Source organism: Crinia signifera, chromosome 1 (assembly GCF_055691185.1).
Source record: "Crinia signifera chromosome 1, ASM5569118v1, whole genome shotgun sequence".
Classification (NCBI taxonomy): Eukaryota; Metazoa; Chordata; class Amphibia; order Anura; family Myobatrachidae; genus Crinia; species Crinia signifera.
The window spans coordinates 253103742-253129933 of NC_139217.1; the positions used below are offsets into that span (position 1 = coordinate 253103742).

General features: G+C 41.3%; 1 protein-coding gene across 1 annotated transcript; it reads right to left on the reverse strand.

Moving 5' to 3' along the window:
* Positions 1–100: 100 nt before the first annotated feature.
* On the reverse strand, positions 101–23183 carry PLVAP (plasmalemma vesicle associated protein). The gene is made up of 5 exons (XM_083180201.1): positions 22637–23183; positions 13083–13149; positions 10302–10879; positions 8335–8378; positions 101–2594 (listed from the first exon to the last, which is right to left on the reverse strand). The coding sequence occupies exons 1-4, from the start codon at positions 22970–22972 to the stop codon at positions 8352–8354; spliced, it is 1008 nt and encodes a 335-aa protein (XP_083036327.1). The 5' UTR covers positions 22973–23183; the 3' UTR covers positions 101–2594; positions 8335–8351.
* Between the last annotated feature and the right edge of the window lie 3009 nt (positions 23184–26192).

A 26192-nucleotide genomic window follows, 5' to 3' on the forward strand; every position in this document is an offset into this window, starting at 1 on the left:
CCGAGCAATGCCGCGTACCTCAGCTAGTGACCCATATCCTCATTGTGTCACTAAGCACTGCTTATATTAATACTAATTACAGGAATTGACACAATATGAATGTTCTTTATGTATTTAATTACTATTATGATAATGCGTATAACTCTTACAGTACATTGTCTGTACACACTCTTTTATCTCTATGTTCTTTGCCCTTCCCAACACATTAGTACATAACAGCAATCAGGAAATGCCTTTTGCTAGGTAACACTTATTTTCTATATCCTCAATAACAAAAGAACCATTTACAAGAAAAAAAAAATGTGTGTGTGGTTATATTGCCAGAAAAAGAAAACACCACTATTACACGAAAGCAAACAGGGATTTCCTGTTATAATGACTGCATCAATCACAAGAGTGGGGACATAGAGTTTTGCAAACATTCAGGAAAGATCTTGGTGGGGAAGTGAGCAACAAACAGATTTCACAGCAGTTATGGAAAACTTGGAATGGAACTAGAACAGGGACTGCCCACAGTGCACCATGCTTGAGACTAATACCCCCTTTCACATCGCACAAATAACCCGGGTCTGACCAGGGGCGGATTTAGGGAGGAGGGCGCCCCTAGGCACAACAATAATGTTTACTAAGTAGGACAGTTTATAGGGGCAGTATCTGCATGTCCTATCCATTTACACTCTATTTAAGATGGAATATAGTACAGTACAGTGGATATTTTGCAGTTATTGGTACATTTTGGGCTGACAGTACTATCACAGGCATCCAAGTGCCGCCCCCAAACATGTGCCGCTCCGAGGCCGGTGCCTCACGTGCCTAATGGGAAATTCGGCTCTGGGTCTGACCCGGTTTGCGGCAGTCGACCCGGGTTGACGTGCGGTGTGAAAGGGCCTTCTGAAAATACCCTGGTCCAACATCATCAGAGGGGTGGGGGAGGAGGCAGTGCTTGGAGCTGATGCTGCCTCCTCTCCCATCCCCCTGTTGACGTCCGTGACCTGGCTTATTGCCAGGTCGCTATGGGGGACCTAGCATCACAAACGCCCGATCACTCCCAGAAAAGACCCATGTCCAAATCCTGGGTTCTCATGTTTATTTATTTTATTTAAAAGGACAATGCCATTACTAGCAAGACTCCTTGTCCTTCTAAATTTGGGGCATAAACACAATGAGAAGTGTTGAGTTTTACAACCCAACGCTTCATAAATAAACCTCTAATAGTCCTTGCTTGCAGCAGGACAAATTGGGAGGATGCCCCTGCAGATCTGTGACATGGGGAAACTGTTACATTTCCAGGTACTGGCACATGCTTTTCCTGCATATAGTAAGAAGCTTCTAACTGCCAGAAGCTGGAGTCAATAAATATAGTCTATAGTCTTTGTTATTGGTGTACTCATAGAACATATTGGGCAAGATGCATAACGCTGCATCCAGTCACTGATCGCATGCAAAGCAGACAAAGGTTATGTCGGCAAAGCTTTATTTGGTATATTAACAATAGGAGACACATTTGAATCTTGAAGCACACTAATACTCAATGAAAATGGAATATAATACTGATTGCAAGCTAAAATGGACCTTAAAATACCTGTCAAAAAATTTCACTAAACCTCAAGTTTTGTACAGTAATTGCAGATATAAATATTCACTGTTGTGCTAAAAAGGTTTTTTGTTTACTTTTATTTGTCATACTGTAAGTGGACATGTAAAAAAATGATATATGCTTAAGTTAAATATATGATATACCGAAATAAGGGGAATATATTAATCAAGTACAAAAGCTTTTTGTGTGTGTGTGTGTGTGTGTGTGTGTGTGTGTGTTTAAAGTGAATTATTAGATTTTTTAGAGTTAAAAATATACAAAAGAGGCCAGCATTGTCTTTGTAATGGGTATCTCAATAATATCTTAAAGAGAACGTAGTCAACTAATTGATTATATATACAATATCACATACAATATATAATCATGTTTTGTAGATTATTAAAGTATACTTATTATATAGGTATTTGAAACACTTTACATATTTTACTGGGAATTCAATAAACTCTAAAGGTGCCCACACATTACACCAATTTTTAGGGCAATCGGCTGATATTTTTCCCAGACAATATTACCGTGAAGCATTCGCAATCACGGATGATTGCTATCCGATGCTCACTCTCTGGGACCTCTAGCTGAATCTTCTGATCTTCCCTGCTGCTGGCAGCATAGCTCCACCGAAGGGGTTCAAATTTTTCTGAAATCTTAAGATTAATCTTTGTCAAAATGTACTCTTTGCATGAAATCTTTTGTCCAGGACTGAAGGGGAGTTCAAGGGAAATCTTAAGATCACAGTTCTTTCTAGTGTGGACACCTTAATTCAAAATAAAAGTTGCTACATTTTGAAGAAACCCTATCAATAATATTCTCATTTATATTCATTCTTTTCTCATTGGTTTTCTGTTTAAAGACAATGAATGTGTTGTTTTATAAGAATTGACAGTATTTTGTGGAGTGAAAGTAGGATTAACATTGGCTGTAGCTTCTCTTCTAGGAAAATAGAGCAATTTCATGTAGAAGCTGTCTTCGGTTCACATCTTTCTTCATTGGTTTTCCATTTCTGTAGATAAGAAAGGCTATTTTTATTAAATTGTAACAGCAGATTACAGAGAGTTTAAAATCATTTACAGCATTTACTGACACAGTGGTTTTTACTGTTAGGAAGCACACATAGGTTTCGGGTTTTTTTTTTAGCTAAAAGTCGAATTTGGTTCCCATTAAAATCTACCGGAATAGAACCAACATCCCCAAAAACTTGACTGAAGTGTTTTTATTCCAAAGAGCTCATTTACTAAGAGTCGAGTTTTTAGTTAAATTCTGCTTCTGATTTTGCATTGGTTTCTATTTGAGTTCTATTTGAATTCTAAATGTGTGTTTCACCCTTAATATAACCAAAAGTGGACTAAAAATGGACTCAAAGGGGACTGAAAAACACCTTCAATGTTGTTTTTTTTACATAGTTATGTTTCAGAGAATTCCATACAAATTAAGATCAAATATAACTGCTTCATTGAAAAATGTCATTTGTGGTCGATTTTTTTGTTCTTTTTGGTTCTTATTACTAAATTGTACTGATGATATATTGGAAGTTTTATTTGCATGTTAAGTCAAACTTAGAGTGGAGTTTTGCCTTAAGTAAATACCTGATTGTCACATGTGCCACCAAATCACCTTCAGTAACTATACCCCATAGGGAGGAATTTATTTGCCGGCAAAGGTGGCAAAATTGCCATTGTTGCAGCATTTAAATAATGAGAGTGGGTCCCATGTGATTCGGGGGTAACAACAAAATCTAATATGTCAGATATTATGATGATTTTGCAGGTATCATGTGACCAAGGTGATATCCTCCATTAACATAATATAGAACTCAAGTCTGATAATTATATTTTGACTTGATTTTCCCCAATGCATAGTAATATAAGGAAAGACTTTGGATTCTATTTATAAAAGCTAAATCCATGAGGGAACAGTAGTGTAGTGATCAGTATCAGAACTAGCAAGAAAACAGTAGAGGAGCTGCTGTCCTGCCAAGGATGTTTCTTTTTTTCTATTATAATTTGGCACTCAGCAGCGGAACTAGCTGCAGTGCAACCAGTCCCAGCCACAATAAAAGTGTCCATGGTTGGCAGCATATTGCAGGCCTGACAGGTACTAAAAATGAGTCACAGTGACTAATTTTAGTATTCCGGTAATCATGATGCTGGTCATCAAAAAGAGGGAGGAGGCAGTCTGATTGGAGGAGGGAGCCCCTTCCCCAACTTGAATGAGTGGATCTTCTTCTTTGCATACTCAGAAGAAGAGATGCTGCTAGGAAACTGTATAAGCTGGAACTGCGATCGGGCTGAAATGTTGACTGATAGCTGAGCTCAGCTGTCAGTTAGCATTTCCCTGCTTGCTATCACATATACTGTATTGTTTGTGTGCGCAACCCGAGAGGGCTGACAGCATGGTAGCTCAGCGCAACAACAAAAAAATTGCTCAGGGCCAGATTAAAGGCCTAATGAGCCTCGGACTGAAAATGTTTAAGGGCCTATTATAAGAAGCGGTAGGCGGTGAGACCAATGCCATGTTGGCATGTAGAACCCATACACTATAAGCCCCAGTGTCTCCCTAAATATATAAAACTACAAAAATGTAATAAATGTGTAAAACAGGATGCATTTTAATACTATGATTGATTGATGATTTATGGCCACCCATGTGACCAACTGGTGGTCTGTCTGGTGAACATCATGCTGATGGTGGGCCTATTTTTATGTGGAGGCCTGGAGCTGCAGCTCTATCTGCCCCACTGTTAATCTGGCACTGCCCATAGCTACCATCAATGGTGGGAAACAAACTGCAATTCCACTATCGATGGTAAACCTATTCGATACCACATAATCACGATCATCGATTATTTCTACTCATGGGTGGTGGATGGCCATTCCTAATGTTTGATGCAATTGAAATGGTGGTTGCCATAACTTAGTTGCCCTGGGGCTCCCACAAGTCTTAACCCAGCCCATCATATCATGAATTCAGCATAGGGCCTATGTCTGCGCTTGGGCACATCAAATTTTAGTTCTGCCACTGAAGGCACTAAATATTATTTATTGTAGCCAATATGTGGCAATAATAAAAGGCAGTTTATAACCACCAATGATAAATTAGCCCTAAGAGTTAACAGGTTTCAAACACATAAGGTAAATCATGGTTGTCAACTTTTAAGCTGCCCTCTCCAGTAAGAGGGCAGCCAGCTTGAGGAAGCAGGGCTGGTGGGTGTGATGCAAAACAGGGTGGGGCTCGCCACAGGAGGATGTGTGGTGGAATGGCCATTGTGATTGCATCTTTGTGAACCCCCCTCCACGCAGTGATGGTGTTACGGGCATTGCACAGCGGGGGCAGGACCACAATGATGAAATTCAGCATAAATCTGTATCCCACGGACCTCTGTGGAGGGGGGTTGTGAGAGGCTGTGGGCATTGTGGGGGCCTTTTCAGATGAGTAGGTAAGTATGAGGTTAATATATATGTAAATACTGCTTAGCTACATATCATTGCACTTTAATTGAGTTGATGTTATGGGGCCTAGACAAGTAGTGATTTAGGGGCATTTTCTAAGCGATCTCACTAGAATGCTTAGAAAATGCCCTTACATCGCTCCATGTGTAGGGGCCACATCACTGACACAGAGCTGTGTGCTGAGCGAACTTGCTGAGCGCCCTTTAACATAAAACAGGGGTGCCAGAATAATTTTAGATTTGAGAAGCAAAATATCCATAAATTTTGGCGCATATATATATATATATATATATATATATATATAAATACAAAAATCTCTAAAGTTGCGCTATTAGTTTATACTTTAACTGGTCGCTGTTAACACTCAATCCCCTACTAGTAGGGATTGTAACACCTTCTATACCAAACAATAGTGTCTTCAGCGCCCTATTTTTGTAATGTCCATATATAATAAAATATACAATAAAACAATTGAATAGAATACACTTCCGAAGTAGTTCTTTTGAAGAAATTTTTCTTTTTATTTTGAAAACATGATCTAATACCCAACGCGTTTCGCCTCGGTAAGAAGCTTCATCAGGGGTTTGTGATCTTTTTACTAGAAATGTAGTGTTTAATACCCTTCAGAGTCAGGTCTTATTTGACAATGGATGAGATAGAATTTATCTGTGCAGGCCCAATGGATTTTTTTACCCAGATAGAACCTTATCTGTATATAGACATTAGGTGAAATAGTGAATTTCTTTCAGAAGAATATCTTTAAACTACGGTGGACTTTCTCCTAGAGCTTTGTAGGGAGCATGTCCAATATTAAAAATAGAAATGTATTAGATCCATAAAATAATTCGATCCATTTACTTAGAATTTTCAACCATAAATTTCTGGGGTCATGGACTTTTTTTGTAGCAAAGATCCCTTAGGTGTGGGACATGTGTGCTCTCCTAGAGATCCAAGCAGCAAGTCGGATCTTGCTGCTTGGATCTCTAGGAGAGCACACATGTCCCACACCTAAGGGATCTTTGCTACAAAAAAAGTCCATGACCCCAGAAATTTATGGTTGAAAATTCTAAGTAAATGGATCGAATTATTTTATGGATCTAATACATTTCTATTTTTAATATTGGACATGCTCCCTACAAAGCTCTAGGAGAAAGTCCACCGTAGTTTAAAGATATTCTTCTGAAAGAAATTCACTATTTCACCTAATGTCTATATACAGATAAGGTTCTATCTGGGTAAAAAAATCCATTGGGCCTGCACAGATAAATTCTATCTCATCCATTGTCAAATAAGACCTGACTCTGAAGGGTATTAAACACTACATTTCTAGTAAAAAGATCACAAACCCCTGATGAAGCTTCTTACCGAGGCGAAACGCGTTGGGTATTAGATCATGTTTTCAAAATAAAAAGAAAAATTTCTTCAAAAAAACTACTTCGGAAGTGTATTCTATTCAATTGTTTTATTGTATATTTTATTATATATGGACATTACAAAAATAGGGCGCTGAAGACACTATTGTTTGGTATATATATATTTTTTTTTCTTTTATTATTTATACTGCTGTGTGCTGGCCAGGGTAGGGGAGAGAGAGAGGCAGCTTCAGTTGCAGTGATCCCCCCCCCCCTGCATGCACCCGAACAGCTAGCAGCTCGCCACACCATTGCTCCACCCCCCCCCCCCAGTGCTGCGCAAGCGCCTGCTTCGGAGCCGCACTTGAAATATGTATTTTTTTTATATTTTATAAGGAGAGGTCTGGCCACAGCCTGATTTGATTTAGCCCTCTCTTTTCAGTTCACCCAGTCTGAACTTCGGTAATTACTAAAAATAAACTAGTAAAACCATCTTTTGAAAGCATTATGACTTTGCAGCATTTTTTCATACTTGCCTAATACTAGTTGATGGAATAATGTTATTTTAGGTGCTCATGAAAAAAACCTTTTGGTCATATAAGACCATTACAATTTGGCTTTAATAAGTTTAGAAGTATCTAATCCGCTTGTAGCTGGCCATACACTTGAAGATTTATTGCGCAATCTGGGTGGTTGGAACAAAAATCTGGTAAGTTATGGGAGCAAATGACAGTTGACCATTTGCTTTGAAATGCTGGAAAACTGACAAAAACAGTCATTCAAATATTACCAGATTTTTGTTCCAACCAGCCAGATTGTGCAATAAATCTTCAAGTTTATTTTGTAAATTTTATCATAAGTAGTGTAAATTGTATTAATTAGCAAAATACTGGTGTCTGGAAAACCTAGACAGCAGCTGCACTGCACCCTGCAATCCATTACATTGATTACCCACCACCCCCCTTCAGGGCTGGCAACAAAAATAAAATCTTGGGGCCCGATACTTAGATAAGTCTGAGCCCCCCCCCCCCCCCCGACTTGAAGTAAAACCCTACCCAAAACTAATTACCTCTGCACAAGTAACACCTGCCTCACCTGCAGTGCACATGGTTTTGTCCATCTAAGAAAGATTTTGTCAGAAAGAGTGAACTAGAATAAGGGCCTCAGTTCCTGCTGGAGCCTGCTGAAAAATAGCCCTGTATATATATATATATATATATACATATATATATATATATATATATATATATAATATGGTACTTATATGTTAGTTGGGCGCCCACTATAGTTAGTACGCTCATACACCCACTATCCATGTCGGCATGGAGTTGATTTTATATAGTGTGGCGAGCACAGCGAGCCACCGAGACCAAGTGATTCGGGGGGGGGGGGTGTAATTTTTCATTAATTACAGTGCGGCCAAGAGCGCACGGTTTAAAAAAAACATTTTTTTGTGCCTTTGATTACTGGGGGCCCGGTGACCCCCCCCCCCCCCCCCCCCGTCGCGGGGCCTGTCCCCCTTCACCCATTGTATCCCATGTATTTATGACTTTAGACGCACCAGGCTGTCCATTACATCACTCTTCTCCAAACACTCAGTCATTGCTCACTCACCAGTGAAAGGTGCATGTTGCCCCCACGCAACACTGCTGTGCTATGCAGCTGAGTCAGGAGAGGGGTGCATTAGAGAACCCCCAGGGTTTTACGGTCCCGCTTTACTTGGGACCGTTTCAGTTTACAGACATCTATCTAAATGCTCTAGAAGGGGGAACCTAAAGGTAATTATGTTATGTACCTCAATGAATATACAGATTGCAATGGCTGACAAACCCGGTAACAATTGTTTGCCTGGTGGGAATAAACAATAGTACAAAATATAGAAAAAAGTTCAGGGGTCGCCTTTGAAAGATCAAAATGCATTCAGATAAACCTCAACTTTTACCTGTTTGTAAAGTTCCATTATATGCGCTGTCCTGGGAGGCGAGACTGGAAAATAGAAAGTTATGCAGTGAGTACATTTTTCTGTTTTACTATACAGAATTTGTTCGTCATCCGCAGCAAAGGGTTAATGTCTCCTATCATAAGCAATAGGTTACATTCAAATAAATCAGATCACTCCATAATGCGAGTCACATTTTCTATTCAGTCTGAAGCAAAGCATTAATCATATACAGTACATGGCATTACCAAAACTACTGTAAGTCAACTCTTGTACTAGCTTATAGAAACATAGAATGTGACGGCAGACAAGAACCACTTGGCCCATCTAGTCTGCCGCTTTTTTAAACATGTTACCTCAAACCATATTTGATCCTTATTTTTTTGTAATGATAACTATATGCTTATCCCAAGCATGTTTAAATTGCTCTACTGTATTTGCCTCAACCACCTCTGATGGGAGGCTATTCCACTTATCTACTACTCTTTCTGTGAAGTAATTCTTCCTCACATTTCCCCTGAATCTTCTTCCCTCTAGTGTCAGTGCATGTCCTCGTGTTCTGTTGCTCCTCTTCCTGTGAAGAATGTCTCCCACCTGTACCTTGTTAAAGCCCTTGATATATTTGAAAGTTTCTATCATGTCCCCCCTTTTCCTTCTCTGCTCTAAACTATACATAATAAGATCTTTAATGTAATGTAAGGGTATATTAATCAAGGGAAGACCAACCTAAGCATTTTAACTACTAAAAGACAAGATAGCCCATGAAAGCTATTACTGAGTACTGCCAAGAGTTGCCACCACTGGTAGAGTGAAAGAACGCCTTCGACCATTAGTGGTCGTCCATGCGATTGTTGATCTAGACTTCATCAATCCATCAACTGGATATGGTGGAAGGGGTCTAAATCAATAGCCTATATAATAAGGGTCAGGACAATACAGTAATCTCATTGCTGCCAACATCTCAGAATGACATTTCTTTATTAATTAAATCAATATTTTTTATTCCCCAAAAGTAGTAGAATTAGTATACTGTATATTCTATTTTTTTGTATTATTTTTCTACATTTTATACCTTTTAATTAATTCTTCACAAAAGTGAAACTGGAAGCCCAAATGTGTGGATGTATATGTATTCATTCATTTTTAAAAGTTGTAAGCAGACTTGGCTACTAGAGAAATATCTCTAATCAGGTGAGTATGTTTTTTTTCCCCATTGATTAAATAGTCACAGAAACCTAAAGCAAAAATCCAGGTGCCCTGTCTCCATTCTATGTCCACATAACATAGAGGGGGTACAAATTTGTATCCTTGCGAGTGAACCAGATCCTGCCTTGCGAATGGTGGTACGCCGGCCCACCACTCGCAAGGCGCGTACTTTTGCACTGGCTGCGAATGGATGTTTTACAGCCTGCGGGGTAACATCCTAACACCCACATCGTTCGATGGTCGCCGACAATCGAATGATGTGGAACATTTGGAGGGAAGTGGGCGGGCAACATCGGAGGGAAGTGGGCGGGCAGCTGACATCCGGTGATGTCAGCTGCCCATCCCCCGCACCCACATCATCTACTCATTAGCATGAAAAGGCCCAGTGTTCTCATGGGAATGCCCATAAAATGCTCGGTGTTCCCATATGCTAATGGAATGCAACGCTGCCCCTCGCCCCCGCTCCCTCCATTCACAAGGAAGGGTGTGTGCACCCAGCAAACAATTATCATGATGATCATTATAATGAACCAACCCAAAGCTTCTGCTTTGACCTCCGAAAGCCCCCTTCTCTCACTATCCACCTCCTGAGTTTTTTCCCTTAGGCTTTTATGATTAAAAGTTAACTGAATGTTACCTAACTTTTAATTCTGTTCAGCACAGTTCAGCACCATATACATATTTTGAAGATTTAACACCACAATGTCCTGTACAATGCATTCATATCACAAAGTTTCCACACGCCCATGACTGGTGTTACCCACCTTGCGACAAAGATCTAGCTCTTCTTCCTTTTTCATATATTGAGCCAAAAACTTGTTATAATCGTTATTTTTGTCAGTCAGTTGCTTTTCCAATCCTCCCTTTTCACTTATCAATTTATTCTTCTCCATATTGACTACTTCCTTTCCATGAACGCACTTCTGCAAATCGTCACTAATTCGAGCATTGTTCACCTTCACCTGACTTATTTCCATCATGACGTTGTTGACATCTTGGCGCATTCTGGTTATCGCTATGTCTATATTGGTTCTGATTGAATTTGTGACCAGCGTGCATCTCTGCATTTGGATGGGATCAGCATTGTTAAAAGTCCTTTCGAATGTCTTTCTCATGTTGTCCATTTCGACATCAAACTTTTCACTGATTGAAGTGCAGCCAATTTGTAACTGTGTCAGTTGAGATTCCAGGTCTGTCTTCGTTCTCTCTGACTTTTCTTTTTCAGAATTGGCCTCCTGCACTTGCTTGGTAAGTGAGCTGATTGTTTGAGTGCAGGTGTTTTTATAGACATCAAAATCCCTTTCTATCTGGATTTTCTCTTTTAGTAACTGGAACTTTTCCTCTAGTCCACAAAAGACAGATGATAATTAGAGGATTGTATCACACAGTCAGTTATTACATGTGTCTATGAACATTTAGGAGTCATGTACATCGGACATGCAAGGAAACACCTTTACATACAGTACATTTTCTCAGCAGGATGCATATCAGAATAAGAGATGTGCAGGTTCTGGTCTACTCAGTTCTTATTACCAATTATCGCAAGTTTGGATTTTTCCGATTGGCTATGGGATGTCACATGTTTTGGATAGCCAATAAGATCCTTCTTTGAGATCCAAGTAATCTGGATAAAACCGAACCCGCACATCTCTAATCAGAATAAATTTAGTACTACAACATTGGCATACAGATGTAGCGCCGCTCATCCAGCGACTGGGCTCGCCAGACCACCCCCACTGGCAAATGGCACTACATCTGACTGGGACATGCTTGCGCATCCCAGTTTCCCGTCAGAGGGGGGATGGGAACCCTGCCCGTCTCCGCTTCAGGGAGACGGGGAGGTGGGGGACCGGCGGTCGGGACCCGGGTGAAGCCCCGTTGTAAGGGGACACACGCGTGTGTCCCCTTCTGGTAGCTGGCGCGTGGCGAATCCACGGCCAGCCCCTGCAAAGATGAGCAGTGCTACATCTGTATGTACCGGTTTTACATCAGTATCAATAAGAGTGCATAGAGAAAGGGCAGGGGTAGCATAGTGATAGCGTGGAGGAGGCTGACAGTAAGTAGCAAATGCTAGGTGTACATTGTACTATTGGCCTACTGTAGCAGTATCCAATGATTGCTGTGGAGACAGCTGGATTCATGGATAGAGATGAAGTAGATTAAATTAGAAAAAACAAACACTTTTTATTGCATTCTGATACTGTAACTGGGACCTTGGGAAGGCATTTATATGATTATATCTTTTATGAAAATTATATTTAAATTTAGTGCTTTTTTTGATTGGTACTTACTTGTTCTAGAGCAAATGAACATGCTAAGGGGGGAATTAGTCACATGCAGTAATGTAACGCACCTATTGCAAGATAATGATGCTTTTATTGCCAGTATGCTCCCTTTTATTGCACAAATCAATTAGAAAATGGCTGTCGCCATATATGAGATAATTATTGCTTGTGTTACAGATGATCATGATAAGTATACTGTATGTGAAAATGGGTGAATCTGCTTGCCCCCCCCCCCCCCCGACGGCGCCCGTCGTGGTTAATCGCATACCTTAAGTTAAGGTAACTTAAGTTATGCGATGGATGCGATGGACGCGATTTTCTGTAATTTTTCATACATTATTGCCGGCAAGGGTGAAATCTCGTTGATCGCGTCCGTCGCATGCCATTATAGTGGCATGCGATGCGATCGACGCGATCAACGCGATTTTACATAGGGTACAATGTTAAATGGGCCCCAGATCCCATTATCCTTTGTATGCCCCCCCCCCATTGTTAACGCCACCCCACTATTGACGCCAACCCAAAGCGCGGCGAGCGCAGTGAGCCAGCGAGGGGCGGCGGTACGCGTCCTCCGACCTTTTCATACCCCCACTATCCACGTCGGCGTTGAGTTGATTTTATGTAGTGTGGCGAGCGCAGCGAGTCACCGAGCCCGAAGCATGGCAAGCGCAGCGAGCCCCGTGAGGGGACGCGTAATACCTGTGAAGTAATGCGCGTCCCCTCGCGGGGCTCGCTGTGCTCGCCGCGCTTCGGGCTCGTTGCTTGCTACACTATATAAAATCAACTCCACGCCGACGTGGATAGTGGGGGTATGAAAAGGTCGGAGGACGCGTACCGCCGCCGCTCGCCACACTTCGGGTTAGCGTCAACAGTGGGGTGGCATTAACAATGGGGGGGGGGGGCATTTCACCCATGAGGGGGGGGGCATGCAATTAAAATTGGGGCTTTTTACATTGGGCCCAATGTAAAATTGGGTCTCAGGGACCATTTTACACTGTTTCCAATGTAAAAATCGCATTCATCGCATGCGATTTGGTTGCATGCGATGCGATCGACGCAATTTTTTAGGTCCCGATCAATACAATTAAAATCGCTGGCGCCGTGCTAGGAAACAAGTACCAAAAATACAAACTAATAAAGAATATATTAGGTTTATTTGGAATCTGGATTATGGAGTAATAAATAATATGACAAAAATTTATTGCATACCAAAAAGATACTAATAAGCAGAATAAAATAATAAAAATGAAGAAGACTCACGAGTGCAGCTTGCGTTAAACTGGTCCAGAGTCATTTTCACATGTCTGCAGGGATCTATTGTCGGTGGCTACAAAACAAAACACAAAGAAACACTATTTGTGCATACTGATACATTACAGAAGTATTCATTGTTACATATTGTCAGTGTAGCTATATTTGTCAACCAGTGTCTTCAATCTATGCTACTCCGAAAGTGTAATGACCATGGGGGTTATTCTGTTTTGTACAGTGGGACCGTATACGGGCGGATCGGGCTTTTTTTTCATCTGCGCATGCGTATCTTTCGCAATGCGCATGTGAGGCGACCTCACACCGCTCACGGACGGGTCTCTCCGTGCGAAAAAACCTGTCCGCAAGAGCACGGTCATTGTGGGCGGCATGGGCGTTTCTATGGGAGTGGCCGGAATAATAAGGAAAACTGGGCGTACACGGGGGTGTGCACACAAAATGCACGGTGCCACAACCGCCTCGATCGGCGAACGCACCGTGTATTTTGGCCCAAAAACAGGCGGATGCCAAAGATTGCTCCAGACCACCCCTAGAGATACCGCATGAGAGCGGACGCCTGGGTCTGCTAATTAACGCTGATTACTAGCCAAACACATACACCTGAATGTAATAATCAATGCTGCAGGCTATTAAGTGAAAACCATTATTTCACTACCTGCAAGCCACACACAGCCCTCAAACACATTGGAAGCTTATCTTTCTACACTTCTCAACATGTAAAGGGTGGTTTAATTTGAGCTAATATTCATTCTAATACCTGGTTATATATGTCCAGGTAGTTATTTTATAACCATCTACACCCATTCAGAAAGTGTTTTTTTCTACTTTAACCCCTTCCCGACATATGACGTACATTTACGTCATATGTCGGTTGGGGGGGAATCAAGCCAGCTCACGGAGTGAGCTGGCTTAAAAGAGAGCAGGAAATGGCTGTATATTACAGCCAGGTCCCTGCTCTCACGGCCACGAGCGGCGAGTTCGCCGATCGTGGCCGGTTAACCCTTTAAGCACCGCGGGCAAAGCGACCGCAGTGCTTAAATAGCTGATCGGAGGGGGGGCGCCCCCCTCCGGCGCCGATCGGGGCCCCCCGCAGCGCGATCGGAGGGTGCCGATCGGTTGCCATGGTAGCCAGGGGTCTAATGTAGACCCCTGTGCTGTCCGTGTATGCATACCTATTACATCCTGCCTCAGGCAGGATGTAATAGGAAGTGCAAAAAATCACTACGTTCAGCCATAGAGCTCTATGGCTGAACCTAGTACAGGCGATCGCGCCCCCTAGTGGTCAAGTACACTAGGGGGCCTTGTAGTAAAAGTAAAAAAAAAAAAAAAATAAAGTTTAAAAATAAAAAAAAAATAATAAAATATTAAAAGTTCAAATCACCCCCCTTTCCCCATTTCCCAAATAAAAATAAATAAATAATAAAAAAAATAAACATATTTGGTATCGCCGCGTTCCTAAAAGTCCGATCTATTAAAATATAACATTAGTTATCCCGCACGGTTAAAGGCGTAAACGGAAAATAATCCCCAACGCCAAAACTACGTTTTTTGGTCGCATCGCCTACCCAAAAAAAAATAGCTAAAAGAGATCAGAAAGTCGCCCATATCCCATAATGGTATTAATTAAAAAGTACACTTCAGCCCGCAAAAAATGAGCCCTCACCCAGGTCCGTAGGTGGAAAAATAAAAAAGTTATAAGCCGCAGAACACGGCGACGCAACGCAAATTAGAAAAACCGTAAAAGTTGCGTTTTTTTTTTTGGGTGGTAAAACATAACGAAAACTATATAAGTTTGGTATCACCAGAATCGTAACGACCCATAGAATAAAGATAACCCATCATTTTAAACGAACTATGAACTCCAAAAAAACCGTAACCAGCGCAAAATTGTGCAATGGCGTTTTTTTTTTTTTTTTACCCCACATTGAATTATTTCCTGATTCCCCAGAATATTATACGGTATAGTAAATGGTACCATTACAAAGTACAACTTGTCCCGCAAAAAAAAAGCCCTCATGTGTCTATATAGCCGGAAAATTAAAAAAGTTACGCTTATTTGAACGCAAGGAGGAAAAAAAAAAAAAATTACCTTAAAAGGCAATGTCGGGAAGGGGTTAAAAAGCAGGACACTCAATTCACAGGAGTTGACATATGTCAACTTTTTCACTGTAACACAAACATGCCAGTTTTTTATTATGAAAAAGACTCATAAACCACGTCTAAGAGCAACAATGATGTTTTTGGACTCAATTTCTACTTGCAATAGTGGAGCAATGTCCTAAGGCCATGGCCACTATTTTTAACACAATCTGTAATTTTTTTCCCAAGAACATACATTATGCACTTTCATATCTGCTATGAACTTTATGTAGCCCACTCTGTATGTAAGATGCCACCAAGCACATTATTGCAATCACATATCTGTAACAAAGGATCCCAACATCTGCCTATCACACTCTAAAGTCTTATTTTGAACAATATTAGAACATGTTTGCATGTGGCGTACACTCAGATATACGGAAGATGACGGTGGGAAAACGGACGAGATCCGTCCGCGCACTGTGGCGTACGCTCTGATGTACGCCAGGTATCGGTGGCTAAGAGGGAGATCCGTCCGTGCACTGTGGTGTGCGCTCTGATGTACGCCAGGTATCGGTGGCTAAGAGGGAGATCTGTCCGTACACGGTGGCGTACGCTCATGTGTACGCCACTCCCCATTGTCGGTGTCTGTGACCGTCCGTGTGCGGCTGTTCTGTGGGCGGACTTACGCTCACCGTGAGCGTACGGAAAACGCACGGTGTGACGGACCGTACGTACGTTTCACCGTACCAAACAGAATAACCCCCCATGTGTTTGACACTCCTGATCAAATACAATATGAGACAATTTTGTAATCGAAACTGACAAGACCTACAAACCCTGGCTTAAACGCTGGAAGAAGAGTTATATACTGTAAATATGTTGTGGCTTCTCACAGATCAGACTGGGGAAACCTGATTGCATAGCCCACAGCTAGTCAACCTGTGTCACTCCGCTGCTGTGGAACTGCAGATCCCTGAATGTTCTGCAGTATTTTGTTGTCAGGGCATGCTGAGATGTGTAGTTCCATAGCACCTGGAGTGGCACTGGTTACATAACACTAGAATAGCCTAAGATGTCATGATTTTCTATTATTATAGATAACTAAGGGCTGCTAGGCTCAGGAATTCAGATAAAAAGATGACTGCTCCACTACATGAAGGTGATAAATAAGAGACACAATGCATAAAAAAACATATAAATAAATTTGCGTATATATATATATATATATATATACATATATATATACACACACACTACTACTACTCCAATAGGCATCCCAGACCACTTGCCACCCCTCTCTGAAGTTTTCATCCAAATCCATCCAGCGGAAGGCCCTGAACATGCTCCCATGCCCATCGTGAGCCTGGGATACACCCATGTCCTCTACCCTCTATGGCCCTTATTCTGGTTGGTGCGGCCGGAGCCGCACACGGTGCTCCGGCCGCACAAACCAATCCCCGCCCACGAGACGGATCGCCACGGCCGTCCGTACACGGACGGCTGGCGATCCGCATAAAAATGGTGGGGCGTACGCCTCCACCATGGTGGGAGCTGCCCCCTGCATTCGATGGTCGGCGACCATCGAAGGCAGGGCCGCACGCCACAGCAGCTCCCGCAAGCTGAGACCACACGGACAATCGTCCGTGTGATAGCTTGTATGGGGGCTGAGAGCTGACATCCGGCGACGTCAGCTTTCCGCCCCCATCAGTGGCGTCATACCCTGATTAGCATGCATACGCCCCGCGTTTGCATGGGAACGCCCATGAAACGCGGGGCGTATACATAGGGAAATGAGGGTATGAAGCCCCTCACGCCCCTATACGCCCCCTTTGCGGCGGACGAAATACGTCTGCGGCGAATGGGGCTGCACATGCGCAGATTGACCTCTGCGCATGTGCAGACTAAAAACATCGGCGGTACGGCCGCACGCGGGCCGTACCGTCCGATTCAGAATAAGGGCCTATATGTTATGCCATATCTTGCTTCCCTGACCCACTTTCATCTTATCTCAGCAACCCTGGAAACTGTGTACTTTCGTCTTTTTTTATTATTTATTTTTACATGTCACCCCCTTCCCACCCCTACCCATAGGGGTGATAGGGTGGCTTACCCACACAGTATTTTTTTCCAGATTGTAAGTCATTTGTATACCAAGTGTAAATTGCTCCAGGCATTCCAGCATTACATACATACACACATTTATTTATATAATTTACAATCTTTTATATAGAGTAACAAATGATGTTGCACTTTACAATTGGAACAGTGATAAAACAAACTGGGTAGTAATAAACCGACAAAGAGGTATATCCATTTATATATATATATATATATATATATATATATATATATATATATATATATCAGCTATATATATGTCTAGCGTCCATTTGTGTTTCTCCAAAACACTGCCATCTGTTGGCAGAGAGTGAAACTACATTTCTTTCTCTCTCACACATGCACAAACACAGGGGTAATTACAAGGTAGCAGACTATTTTGTTTCTGTGCAGGGAAAATGCTGACTGCTTTATTTTTACACTGCAATATAGAGATCACTTTGAAGTAAAACCCCACCCAAATCTAATTCTCTCTGCACAATTTACATCTACCCCACCTGCAGTGCACATGGTTTTGTCCATTTGAGAAGGAATTTGCCTTTGTGAGTGAACCAGAATAATGGCCATTGTTTACTTTAAAGATCTGTGACCTGGAGCACAGGCACAGCTGTAGTTTCTAGTTTCACAAATACATGTGGTACTAATTTTTTATCTGCAATATTGTAAGGAGACCTAGAAAACATGGAAAGCTATTATCAGTCCCTGTCGAAAAGAAACACTGCAAATCCATTTAGACATTGTATTATGCAACAGATAGCTAGTCTCTCACACCCATTGTGAAACCAAGAAATTCTTGAATATTTTATTAGTGAGTACACATTGGCATGTTCATACCTCCCAACCGCCCGTTTATCGCGGGAACGTCCCGTTTCCCGACCGGGGCCAACATTGTCCTGCAGCAGGGGGGGGGGGGGGAGTTGGGAGTCCCTGCTGCCACCCGCTTGTCAGCAGGGAATAGACGCTGTTGCATGCGCACAGCGTCTATTCTCGCAGGCAGAGGGGCAACAGCGGCAAAAAGGGGGCATGACCTCGCACGAGTGACGTCATTTGAAGGCCACACCCCCAGATTTTTGGGCCGCGTGGTTGCACTGTGTGTGTGAAGGTCCCACTGAGCCACCAAAGAAAGTTGGGAGATATGAGTGTTTGTGTGTTTGTATGTACAGTATGCATGTTAGTAAAACTGTATGGGCTTTGAATGATATTGTCTAGCTTGGAAAATAGGTACAATATAAAAGAATACTGTTGTGAACTATGAACAATGAAGATAATGCCGATCAAAACCGAATAGATATAGGCAGAAAGATGAACATAGCTAGCAGCAGGAGAAGCACAAACACAACTTTAAGAGCTATGTGTGCAAATGCTAGGAGCTTAGGAAATAAAATCCCAGAACTAATTGCAATAATAACAAGGGATGAACTGGATATTGTGGCTATTACAGAGACATGGTGCAATGAAAATCATGACTGGGACATAGCTATACCAGGATATACTTTATTTAGGAAGGACAGAATGGGAAAAATTGGAGGAGGGGTTGCAATATATGTGAAAAAATATATAAAGACTACCTTAATACAAAGTATTGAAGAAAAAACGGAGGCCCTTTGGGTGACCATAGAAACAGGGGAGAAGGCGATTCTTCGTATAGGGGTGATCTACAGACCACCAGGTCAGGAAGAGGAACTAGACAAGAGCCTATTGCAGGACATCAATAAAATGGCATTAAAAGGAGAGGTGATAATCATGGGAGACTTTAATCTACCTGATGTAAACTGGGAGCTGCCTGTTGCAAGTTCCACCAGAAGTAGGGACATGCTGAATTCCTTGCAAGGAGCATCCCTCCAGCAATTGGTGAGGGAGCCTACTCGTAAGGGCGCAATATAAGACTTAATACTTACAAATGGTGACAGAATATCTGACATAAATGTGGGTGAAAATCTGGGATCCAGTGACCATCAAGCAGTATGGTTCAAAATAAAGACAGAGACTGACTCATCGCACACAAAAACAAAGGTGTTAGATTTTAGGAAGGCTGATTTTGTAGAGATGGGAAACTCTGTAAGGGATTCTTTGGCAGAGTGGAAGAACTTGGAAGGAGTGCAGGATAAGTGGGAAAAATTAAAAAGTGCAATTCTAAAAGCAACAGAACTTTGTGTCAAAAGAGCTAGGAAAAACACAAGAAAAAGAAAGCCATTGTGGTTTGCAAAAGAAGTAGCAAGTATTTTGAAAGCAAAAAAGTTGTCCTTTAAGAAATTTAAGCAGACGCAGAAGAATGAGGACAAAGAGGTGTATCTTGTTAGACAGAAGGAGGCTAAGAAGGTAATCAGATGTGCAAAAGCACAGGCTGAAGATAAAATGGCCCAGTCAGTGGGTAAAGGGGGGAAAACTTTTTTTAGGTATATAAGAGAAAGGAGAAAAACAAAAAGTGGAATAATTAGACTGAAGACAGAGAGTGGAAGTTTTCTTGAGGGGGACAATGTAATAGCAGATAATATTAATAATTATTTCTGCTCAGTATTTACTGCTGAAAGAGAGGGGAAGGGGCCACAGTTAAGTTGCAAGTATAGTCAGAAAACTGAGGGAGAGACAAGTACATTTACAGAGGAGAAAGTCCTCACAGAACTCTCAAAACTGAAAGTGGATAAATCAATGGGGCCAGATGGGATACATCCAAGGATACTAAAAGAGCTTAAAGGGGAGCTGGTAAAACCAATAACAGAATTATTCAACCATTCACTAGCTACTGGAGTAATCTCAGAGGACTGGAAAACAGCGAATGTAGTCCCACTGCACAAAAGTGGAAGCAAGGAAGAGGTAAGCAACTATCGACCAGTGAGCCTTACATCAGTAGTAGGGAAATTGATGGAAACACTCTTAAAACAAAGAGTTGTAGAATATCTCAAAACCAGCAATTTACAGGATCCAAAACAGCATGGGTTTACTGGGGGAAGATCATGTCAAACAAATCTTATCGACTTTTTTGAATGGGTGACTAAAGTAATAGATCAAGGTGGGGCTGTAGATGTAGCTTATCTAGACTTTAGTAAAGCTTTTGACACTGTCCCACATCGCAGACTGTTAAATAAACTTGAAAGCTTGGGATTGGATTCTAAGATAGTTGAATGGATTAGAGCGTGGTTGCAGGACAGAAAACAGAGAGTTGTAGTAAACGGAGTACAGTCAAAGGAGGGAAAGGTTACAAGTGGAGTACCCCAGGGATCTGTACTTGGACCGGTGCTTTTTAATATCTTTATTGGTGATATTGCAAATGGAATTGAGGGTAAAATGTGCCTTTTTGCAGATGACACAAAGGTATGCAACAGGGTAGACACACCAGGAGGGGTAAAACAAATGATTGAGGATCTAGGCAGATTATAGAAATAGTCAAGAGAATGGCAACTACAGTTTAATGCCAAAAAATGCAAAATCATGCACTTGGGTCTCAGATATCCAAAGACTCAATATAGTATAAATGGCACTATAATGGAAACTACTGAGGAAGAGAGGGATCTAGGTGTCACTATTTCAGGGGACTTAAAAGCAGGTAGGCAATGTAACAAAGCAATGAAAAATGCAAGTCAGATGCTTGGTTGCATAGGGAGAGGTATCAGCAGTAGAAAGAAAGAAGTAATAATGCCACTGTATAGGTCATTGGTACGACCTCACCTAGAGTATTGTGTTCAGTTCTGGAGGCCATATCTCCAGAAGGATATAAATACATTAGAGACTGTACAAAGAAGAGCAACTAAAATGGTGCATGGCCTACATCACAAAACGTACCAGGAAAGACTAAAAGATCTTAATATGTATACTTTAGAGCAGAGAAGGGAAAGGGGGGACATGATAGAAACTTTCAAATATATCAAGGGCTTTAACAAGGTACAGGTGGGAGACATTCTTCACAGGAAGAGGAGCAACAGAACACGAGGACATGCACTGAAACTAGAGGGAGGAAGATTCAGGGGAAATGTGAGGAAGATTTTTTTCACAGAAAGAGTAGTAGATAAGTGGAATAGCCTCCCAACAGAGGTGGTAGACGCAAATACAGTAGTACAATTTAAACATGCTTGGGATAAGCATATTGATATCCTTACAAAAAAATAAGGATCAATTATGGTTTGAGGTAACATGTTTAAAAAAAGGGGCAGACTAGATGGGCCAAGTGGTTCTTATCTGCCGTCAAATTCTATGTTTCTATGTTTCTAACTAAGTAAAGAACAACATGAAACTAAATAAAATGTAATATTTATAAAATACACACTTTTCACTTGCAATTTTCATTTTATTTATATTCTAGTTTTATAATTTTATATGATTAAGTGGTACTTAGAGGGCATTATGTAGAGACAACAACCCAGTAGCTGTTTATAGAAATGTACAAAGTATATAATTCAATGTTTTATTAGTATGGTCAATTGTATTTTTATCTGCCTTATATACAGTATGTCAAATTCAGTCCGGGTGATAATATATTTCTAGCAATATATCCAAGTTATACTAATCCTTTACCCATTTCATGTATTTTACCGTTTCTGTTTATGTTCAGGTGTTATGGTCATTGTAAATCATGTTTATATTATCTAAATTTTAAATGGTAGATGAGGCATTTCTTTGATGGATTAATGTATTTGCTCGCAATGAAAGTCAATTTCTGAGTAATCATTTAAGACTCAAAGGGGGAAATTTACTAAGAATACAAATATGAATAATGTTATGAAGATGTTTCCAAACGCATGTAATTTTATATTGTACAAGTTTTAAAGAAATGAATCGTAAGCACAAGATAAAGTGAACTGTTCTGTATATTAAGCATGTTCAGGAAAAACTTATCTGCACTGTAGCATATGTTGGAGCTATATGACTGTAAATAATAATCATAATAATATAATAAAAATGTTACTCTTAGGGAGGTATTTATCATATTATGGGGCAGATGTCTTAAACCTGGTGAAGAGATAAAGTGGAGATAAAGTGGAAGGTGTTAAAGCACCAACCAGTAAGCTATTTAAAAAAAATGATAGTTAGGGGTTGACTGGATGGTGCGCTATCATCTTCCACTTTATCTCTTCACCAGGCTTAATACATCTGCCCCTATGAGAGATAAAGTGTCAGGCCATAAGAATTTGCCTTACAATTTACAGACTGTTTTTGAAAAATTACCGTTAGAACTGATTGGTTGGTACTTAATCTCTCACAATTCTATCTCTATCCACACTTTGATAAATACCCAGTCTTACATCAATTCATATTATGAAAACTTAGTAGCCAAGATCAAGCTGCACATGTAGCAAAATGAGTAAAACTCATACTAAGCTCTCAAATGTTTGTAATAAAGTCATACTTACACGAAACAGAAATCTATTTAACATTAAGCTGCAGTTTTGTAATTGCTTCTCCGTAGCGGCAAGTTTACTTTTCAACAAAGTGAAATTACCGTTTAGCCAATTATAATCAACGGTAAGGTTTTTGTAGCGATTTTCTACGCTTTTTAGACGAAGCTCTGTGCCAACGTGGGCATTGCCATACAGCATGAAGAGCACCAGGCCAAGGATAATGAGAAGCTGGATAATAGATGAGAAGAAGAAAAAATATTTCAGATAATACCAGCAGCCTTTCTGCTTCGATCTGAGCATGTCCTTGGATTCCATTCGAAACTTGGCCATTGCATAGTTTGGATCCATGGTTGGTTCTCTGGTAATAGTTAGTTTTCAGTTGGCTTTTGGCTCTACAGAAACAAAATCTACTTTTAAAAGAAAAAATAAACCAGTATTCCTTAGTTCATGTCTCTAGTCACTTCAGCTTCACATCATCAGCCCTCCCTTTCTGACCTGGGGGATCTGGCAGTATCTTCATTTTATCTAGAGAAGGGCTGTAAGGACAGGGCGGAGGCAGTCACATTAAGGTTTCTGACTTACTGTTTACATTATTTAAAAAAAAATGTTTCGCAAGCCTGTCTCCTTCCTTCTTCTCAGGATGCATCCAACTTCCTCACATTTTTCATAACAGACAGCACTGTGAAAATTAGTATTATTATTGGGTGTAATGGCTGCAATGCTCATTGTGTTGGTACTGACCATAACCAAACCCATTATTATTATTATTATTATCATATTTTTACACTGACTAAACAGTATGTACTGTATGTGTATTTTTACATTTTGTTTCAAACAATATGGATATTATCCCATGGATATTTATTGAATAATTAAAGTGGTTACATAGAGCGCTAGAATGGTTTAAGGCAGGGGTGTCAAACTCAAATTCATCGGGGGCCGCATCAGCAGTTTGGTCACCCTCAAAGGGCCGCTGTATAATAATAATGCAATGACACCACAGGCTGCTCCCGCTGTATAATAATAATGCAATGACACCACAGGCTGCTCCCGCTGTATAATAATAATGCAATGACACCACAGGCTGCTCCCGCTGTATAATAATAATGCAATGACAGCACAGGCTGCTCCCGCTGTATAATATAACAATAGTACTGCCATGACACAAATTATTATACAAGGGGAGCAGCCTGTGGTGTCATTGCATTATTATTATACAGAGGGAGCAGCCTGTGGTGTCATGGCATTAGTTTTATATTATACAGGGGGAGCAGCCTGTGGTGTCATGGCATTATTATTATACAGGGGGAGCAGCCTGTGGTGTCATGGCATAATGCCATGACACCACAGGCTGCTCCCCCTGTACAATAATAATGACACCACAGGCTGCTCCCCCTGTATAATATAAAAGTAATGCCATGACACCACCACCAGATATATTGTTTTTTTATGTAACTTACTGTATTTTATCCCTCAGGCTCCTTTACTGCTGCTGCTGCTGCGGCTCCAGTAATTTCAATTCCACTCTCTGCGCCGCGGCATGTCCTGCTGCGGCCCCCCGACTCGGCCTTCCTTCCTTCCTCTCTGCAGCAGCGTGGGTGGGAGGCGTCATTGTCATGACGTCCCCACCCAGCATCTGCCACTGCCTCGATAAGAGGGAACAGGCTGCCGGGCCCTCCTCCACGTAGCCGTGGAGGCCGGCGGCCATGTTCCTGTGGCCGCAGACATCTTAAAAGACCACAGGAATATGGCCGCCGGCATTGCAAAAAAAAGCTCTTAAAAAAGATCACAAAAAAGAGAATAAAAGGTGAAGGCTGGCGGCGGCTGCGCGGGCCACATGACGAGGTCTGTCGGGCCGGATTTGGCCCGCGGGCCTTGTGTTTGACACCCGTTATTTAAGGTAAACGAGTGACACCTGTGAAAAAAATTAGTTAGTAAAAATGTTTATCTAACAATTTATTGAATAATGTATAGGATAATTGTATTTTTATTTTTAAACCTCTGACCAAGGCCAGATTTATTTTTTAACTCTTTAACCCTCAGTGCTAACATCTCTGTGAAAGATCCAAGTCCAAGAGTTAAATTACCCAGGTTTCCTCAGTACTTCCTTAGTATGAAGGTGGACCAGGAATCCTGGTTCCTTAAAATCCCACTTCTGAATTTGGTCAGGTGATGACACAACCCCTGGATAGCTAACAATTGCCAGCAGGGGTCACTATTGTACAATATGTTGATGACTTCTTGCTAAAAGCCACCTCATGGGAGCAGTGCATCAGTGCAATTGCTTCTCCACTTTCCCACTTAAGTGTTGAAGGCCTGACATCCGGTGGGAAAATTGTGAAACATGCAGCCCTAATTTAATACCTACAGCCATAGCTGTTATCAAGTGCCAGGCACATCAGTTAGCAAGTGATCCTATCACTATTGGTAACAACAGAGCAGATGAAGCAGCCAAGCAAGCAGCTTTATTGCTTCTCGGAGAATTTTCAAATGATACAGAAAGTAGGTCAATGTATACTTTAAAGACCCTGCAAAATCAGACTGGTCCACAAACACTTGGCAAATGGAGGAAGGCCCGTTGCAAACAAACAAATGATGTTTGGAAACATGAGGATGGTCGATTGTATGTACCTCCATCCCTGTATCCCATTCTAGTAAATTTGTCTCATCTCCCTTCACATATTTCCAAAGGGGTAATGATTGCTACTAATAATTCATTTTGGTTTGCACCAGGTTTTCCACAGCAGATTGGTGTAAGAAATATATGATTCGTGTTAAACACAATCCAGGTAAAATGGTTAAGGAAGGTTGAGAAAGCCAACATGTTTTAATAAAATAGCTAAGATCTGTGAGCAGACAAAACTTACAAGGGTACAAGCCTCAGTCACCAGTAGCCTTTTTGCAATGATGCATACCCCAAAGGGATTATGCAGACTTTTTTCTATGTTGTTCAGCTTAATAAGCAATTGACTAATTTGCATGGCAAAGTATTTTCTTCTTTACCATACCCGCAACACATCTGGAACCGATTTGATGGCTGTATCAGGTGCTACTGACCACAGCTACCTCAGTCAAGGTAGAGGGGAAGCGTAACTGGATTCACGCTTCTCACTGTAAGAAATGTAACTTTCAGGTCAATGATGCAAACCTGTGCTGAAAGGGTGAGGCCTCTCGGGGAGAAGAGGATCGAATGGACTATTAAGATGCGCTTGTTATTTTGCCTACTTGTTTGTGTATTATATCATTGTAAACAGGTGAATGGAGAAAAACAGAAGAACTCTATATGGCTGCTACATCAGCAGATGGCCAAGCAGCTGAACACCACTGACTGTTGGATCTGTTCCTATGTCCCTACGGGTTGGGATCATTTGGTCTACAGCATGATGGTCAACAGTCATTAGGTCGACATGGGAAAAGGTCGACATGGGGTTAGGTCGACATGTGAAAAGGTCAACATGTTTCTAGGTCGAAAGGTCATTCGTTTGACAGGTAGTTAGTTCGACAGGTCATTAGATTGACAATGTTTAGGTCGACAGTCAAAATGTCGACATGGGGGTTTTCATTGTTT